Raw genomic sequence first — 6286 nt, 5'->3', positions numbered from 1 at the left:
ACAGGGCCTTTCCCAAAAGATGTGTTGCCTCTGCAGTTTATTCACTGCCCTGCACAGACTAGCCACTGAGGGACCCTGGACACAATATGACTCTCTCACCTGCTCTGGCAGACAGAGCCCTCACAGTTGGCCACCTTTCCTCTGGTGAGGAAGGTGCCCAAATTTCTGGAGCCCGAAACAGGGTCTGTCCCAGAAGTTAGATTGCTTCTGTCTGTCCCGAAGTTGTGTAGCTTCTTCGGTCCACACTCTTGCTAGCGTGGTCTGGAGCCTAAGCGAACTGGAGCAAAGATGGCTCTCCTTCGGGCTCAGGCCTTGAGACTCCTCCCGGGTGGAAACCCCTCCTCAGGTGGGAAAGGTGCCAGATACTGGAACCACAAACGGGATCTTTCCCAGAAGCTGTGATGCTTCTCCAGTCTGCCTTCTCCCCGGCAGTGCACCGGAGCAAAGATGGCTCTCCTGCTGGCTCAGACCTTGAGACTCCTCCTGGGCGGATACCCCTCCTTGGGCAGGAAAGGTGCGGGGTGACTGCAGCCAGAAACGGGATCCTTCCCAGAACCTGTGTCCCTTCTGCAGGCTGCCCCCTCCTTGGGAGTGCACCAGAGCAAAGATGGTCCTCCTACCGGTTTAGGCCCTGAGACTGTTCCCGGGCTAACACCCCTCCTTGGGCGGGGAAGGTGCCAGGTAACTCAGGAATAATTTTCAAATAGCATGAAATCATGAAACATGTCAACAATTTAGTCCTTTAGTTACATTTCATGTAGATCAGGGAAGGGCTTAAAGAAATGGAGACTGTAGAAGAGAGGAAAGAAGACTGACTCTACTTGAGGACAGGTAGCAAACAATGAGAATCTTGCCTCTTGCTTCCCCAAGAACAGCAGCACTTCATCTGCATTAACGGAGCCTGGAGAGCTCTATCTTGTCTTTCCAAAAGATCAGTGTCTCCTTTTGGTTACTTACCACCTTAAACAGAGCAGAGGAGACATCAAAACACATGAACCTGTCCTCAATATCCAACATGGAGGATCTGTGGTTGGCTGGACCCCTTGGAGAAAGAGTATCTGGGAGGCTCTAGCATGGAGCCAGGTCCTCCTATTGAAGGAGACAAGATGAAACCCCAAACTTGACTGTGCTTCTCTGCCACTGAGAAATAGATAGAACCCCTCCACTCTTTACACAAATGGTCTAATACCAAAAGAAAAGGAAATGAAGGCCACTGACTGCTTTGAAAGTCTAAAACAATTTAGCTCTAACTACCCCACCCGGGGATCCATCCCACCATCAGCCACCAAACTCAGACACTACTGTACATGCCAGCAAGATGTTGCTGAAGGGATCCTGATATTGCGGTCTCTTGTGAGGCTATGCCAGTGCCTGGCAAACACAGAAGTGGATGCTCACAGTCAGCTATTGGATGGAACACAGGGCCCCCAATGGAGGAGCTAGAGAAAGTACCCGTGGAGCTGAAGGTGTCTGCAACCCTATAGATGAAACAACAGTATGAACTAACCAGTACCCCCAGAGCTCATGTCTCTAGCTGCATATGTAGCAGAAGATGGCCTATTTGGCCATCATTGGGAAGAGAGGCCCCTTGGTCTTGCAAACTATATATGCCCCAGTACAGGAAATGCCAGGGCCATAAAGTGGGAGTGGGTGGGTAGGGGAGCTGGAGCGAGGGAAGGGTATAAGGAACTTTCGGGATAGCATTTGAAAAGTAAAGAAAATATCTAATAAAAATGAAAAAAATTAGCTCTAAAGTATGACAGCTTCAAGTCAAGGAATTAGTTCAGTGTGTAGTCTGTGTGAGGCTTTAGGTTCAGTTCCCTAGCCCCCCCCCACCCCACCCAAAGAAAACATTTAACAAGATGGGGGCGGGCAGAAAAGAGAGAGTACTTATATTTGTTTTTACTGAAATAAGAGAAACAAAAGCATATAAGATAAGATAAAACTTTATTTTATGAAAATTTTAACAAGACAATCTCTATACTATATTCCTTTTATTCATCTCTCCTCTTTCCTCTTACTCTCCCATCCATTTTTTCAGAACAACATGGAGTAAGACAAGGTTTCATGTGCTTACAACAAGTAATGAAGGCAGGGAGGGTTTCAGAGCCCATCAGGACCCATCCAGGTAAAGGCAGGCCATGATACTGGGCAGCAAGTGTTGGCAGTCTGCCTTGCCCTTGGAGTAACATGTGGTCCTGGCACTCAGGGTGCTCTATGGATACAGTGGCACAGGACTTCAGGGTCATGGCACCTGTTATGGACAAGTCACCACAGACAGCTCTGAGCCTCCAACCAAGAAGTACCAGTGCCAAGAATAATGGCAGGATGGGAAACCGGACTGCAAGGTTTCCACAGAGGGGTGATGGCAAACCTTTGGAAAAGGACTGGCCTTTAACTTGTCCCTCCATTTCTCCAACAAACATCTATAATATCTAGTAACATTTAAACACAGATCAGGAACTGACACAGGCTACCTAGTGGGAAAGAAAATTCTGCTGCTGTCCTGGAAAAACTCATAATCCGGAAGGGGACCTGTGTGTTTGCAAGGGAGCATTCACATATGCACAAGTGGACTGTGAGCAGAGGAAGTGAGGGCACTCTCCCTGGGCTATGGATGAGCACTGGAAACTACCAGACAGGCCATAGGTACCAGACAGAGAGGCAGACAACTAGGGAATAAGGTATAACAAGAACCAGCCCATTACCTGGCCTGGCTGAGCAGACAAGTACCCAGGAGAGAAGAGGCTTGACTCAGACTCAAGGCACTATAAGTGCAAAACTTGGGGGACACTGATAGATGTCACCAAGGGGCGGACAAGGTCATCCCAACCTAGAAAATGAACATGAAATGAGAGGACAAATATACTAATCCAAGGTGAAAGGTAAAGACAGACACCCAACAAGAGGAAAAGCATCCTCAGATAGGGATAGGGCCTCCCTCAGTGCTTGAAATGGGGCCATGTCTTGATAATGTTGTACAATGCCTGCCCAGGGGACAGAGTGTTGGACACATCACTGTGGCCCATTAGCAGGTAGTTGGGGGTCAGGTACCCCTTGACCACAGAACACTGGATCAAGTCCTGGGCAGCCTCCAGTGCAGCTGCATTGGGTGGGGAACCTGCAAAACACAGCCAAACCACTGATTGTAAGATCTCAGAGTGCCCAGAGCAAGGCAGAATATGTTCCAAAACCCACCCAGCCTACCACTAAAATAGCATATTTGATTTCTGGCAGCCATCTATAGACAGACAGAACAGCAGATCAAGATTTTACATGTCTCAGTTTCAAAGGCTTCCTGACTCTAAATTCCTGGAAATATAAATACAGTTCTGACTAACTCTAAATGTTTTCCTACAGTGAAAGTTTGTCCTGATAATTCTCCATTGGAACGGTTTCAGTAACCTAAGAACTATGTGACAATGCCTAGAGATATGCTTGATTGACAAAAGTGGGAGAAGAAAGGACACTTATTGTCGAGTTGGGAGAAGGCAACGGCTATACCAACCAAACTTCCAAGTACAGATCTGTGACAGTGAGTTAGCTCACTCATAATGTCAGCAGCAGCAAGCTTTACAGGCCTTCCCAACAAAGCCACTGTTGAGCCTTTCCTCATATGCCCTTAACCTCCATGTAGGGCTCATCTTCAAACCAACCAGAAATGTGTAGCGATAACAGTGCCTCACCTTTCCAGAAACTCAAAACAACAACACCATAGCTCTAGTCAGAAGCTCTGAGTAAATGAATATTTTCAGTGCAGTCAAGGCAAATGCCTAAATTCTGCTTTGCTGTATAAGGCTAAGTGACCTAGAATTGTTACCATGAGAACCAAAATAGGATAGTTACAAAGGGGAATGGGAATTACACAAAAACATTTTCCTTTGCTTCACCCATTCATTGTAGCAGAAAGAGGAGGGGGGAGGGGAGGAGGAAGAAAGAGAGGGAGAGAGCGAGAGAAGGAGGGAGGGAGGGGGAAAGGGAGAAGGATAAAAAGAGGGAGGAAAGACAGACGGGGGGGGGAGAAAGATTTGTCTGTGTGTGAAAAAAGTAATTACAGAATACCTACTTTCTGGGATCTGGGGGTCACTTTCAACCACACTCATCTTAGATAAATGTAAATACAAAGCTTTAAACAATATCTGAGCCTGATGTCTTTCCAGTCCAAATCAGACACTCTCCTCAAACATCACACAAGGATCACAACTACCTAAAGCTTCCACTTACCTGTGAAAATGCCCATGAAGGTGATACTCAAAGCGATGTCATTGTAGCCATCAGTGCTGGAGCCTTGGTTATTCCAGCCCACCCCTTCATAAACACCACCATCCTGGCCCACGAGGAAGCTGGAGAAGCACAGGAGAGATGGAGATTAGCATGAAAGAGAGACACTCGGGGACTGACACTTGCCTTCATCAGTTCACTCAATTTTTTTTTTATGCAACTAACACCAAGTTTCAGAACCAGTAAGAGAGTCAGTGTGAGTGGTATGCTAGTGAAAATGTCTGGAGGAATGGGGCTCTAGAGGGACCCAGAATTTAAATGTTTGCTGATCTCTGCAGGGGTAAAATGCCACAGTAGCTGCTGTTAGAACATAAATGACTTACCAACTGACTCCCTGATTTCCCAAATGTCTAATCATCATTGCCCATAAAGTTGAACCTGGCAACCCCTCTTCCTTCTCCAGTCACCCTCTTCCCTAGAAGTCCACTGTGTAATGGCCCACTCACCCCCATCTCTGTGTCTCAGCCTCCTCGGGTTTGTGCTCCTTGGGGTACTCCCTGGCACCTCTTGCTTCTCACTCTACATACTTGCTCAGAACTAACCTATCCATTTCCTTGGCTTCTTCCCTATCCATGGAAGTGCACACCTCCCATCTCCTCTGGGTAGCATTGGAGAGAAAATCACCACCTACTGGCTCCAAACCAAGGCCTCAGCCCACTCACTTCATTCACTTGCCAGCCAAGGCTTGTCACCAGTGTCTCCCAGCCACCTCTCTGACATAGTCTTATACCATAGTCACTAGCCACTCACTTTCATGAACTCTTAAATGCCTACACTTCTCCCTGTGACATCTGTACCCTCTTAGCTCTATAAACATCTTGCCTTGTCTGTATTGTCACAAATCTTAAACTCTCATTACCCTCACCACTCTATTCCCAAAGCATCATCCAAGTTGCCTTTCTCAAATATAAATCATGTAAAATCTTGCTCTTAGTCCTTTGTGCAGAATCTAAACTCCCAATTGAAGACATATCATTCTTCAGGACATGGATCTTTGCCTTCCAGCCTCACCTCTCACCACACCCAATGTTGGCATTTATGTGATCATAAATGATTTATGTGATCATTTATGTGATCACATTTATGTGATTTCAGATCCTCCAAGACACTATTCTCACCCTGGAATCCAGGCCTTCACCTGTATTTGAAGCACTCCTGCTGATTCCTCCCTTGATTTGTTCCCACTCATTCCTGGGGTCCCAGCTAACAAGTTTCTCCTCTTCCTGCCTTCCTGCTCGTCATTCAAGTGTCCTTCATAATATAGCACCTAATTCACCTTGTTGAGACTAGCCTTGTAAGCTCTTTTTCTCCCTCACTGAAGTCTGAACACCATGAGGGTAAGAGCCACCTGTGTGTGCTTCCTGCCCCTGAGCACAGCCTAATGCCGTAGTGTATGAGAGTGTTTCCTGAGTTCAGACCCTTTCAAGAATGGCAATAGGACACCATATAAATCTGGAGCCGAGGAAATGGTAACTAGAGCCTAAGTAGGAAAGGAAAGACTTTGTCCTTAGTTGAAAAAAAAGAATTCTAAGTTCATATTTAATATTCATATCTCCATTGCAATTTGAGAGAACAGCATCAGATTACCCTGAATGGTGAGACCCACTAATCATTTGGTAAATCCTGATACACAATTGGAGGTAATATTTTCTCCCATCTTCAAAGAATTTTACTAAAATATATCAGTCATCTTAGAAGGATATATCAAGTAACAAATGCAGCTGAGGCACTCACACTCAAGTGTTCCTACTCAAGTGCCTTGTAGGAACAGTCAAGACTAAAATACAGGTACAGAAGCTAATCCCCAGACAGTGAATGTCCCTGTCTTAGTCAGGGTTTCTATTCCTGCACAAACATCATGACCATGAAACAATTTGGGGAGGAAAGGGTTTATTCGGCTTACACTTCCAAACTGCTGTTCATCACCAAGGAAGTCAGGAATGGAACTCAAGCAGGTCAGAAAGTAGGAGCTGATGCAGAGGCCATGGAGGGATGTTCTTTACTG

At 46.2% G+C, this 6286-nt stretch overlaps 1 protein-coding gene across 2 annotated transcripts in view; it reads right to left on the bottom strand.

Annotated features, from left to right (window-relative positions):
* Nucleotides 1-2894: 2894 nt before the first annotated feature.
* Nucleotides 2895-6286, bottom strand: part of Pglyrp4 (peptidoglycan recognition protein 4) — a 13625-nt gene continuing 10233 nt past the window's right edge. The window contains exons 7-8 of one of the 2 annotated variants that reach the window (XM_021196820.1): nt 4225-4343; nt 2895-3121 (exon numbers count right to left, since the gene is read on the bottom strand). In XM_021196820.1, the coding sequence (XP_021052479.1) occupies nt 2943-3121; nt 4225-4343 (298 nt within the window). In that variant the 3' untranslated portion in view covers nt 2895-2942. The remainder of the gene's footprint in view (nt 3122-4224; nt 4344-6286) is intronic. The other variant, XM_021196821.1, reaches the window with a different exon arrangement.

This window comes from Mus pahari, chromosome 4 (assembly GCF_900095145.1).
Source record: "Mus pahari chromosome 4, PAHARI_EIJ_v1.1, whole genome shotgun sequence".
NCBI lineage: Eukaryota > Metazoa > Chordata > Mammalia > Rodentia > Muridae > Mus > Mus pahari.
Note: the sequence above shows the minus strand (reverse complement) of the source record. Positions and strands in the feature narration are given on the sequence as shown.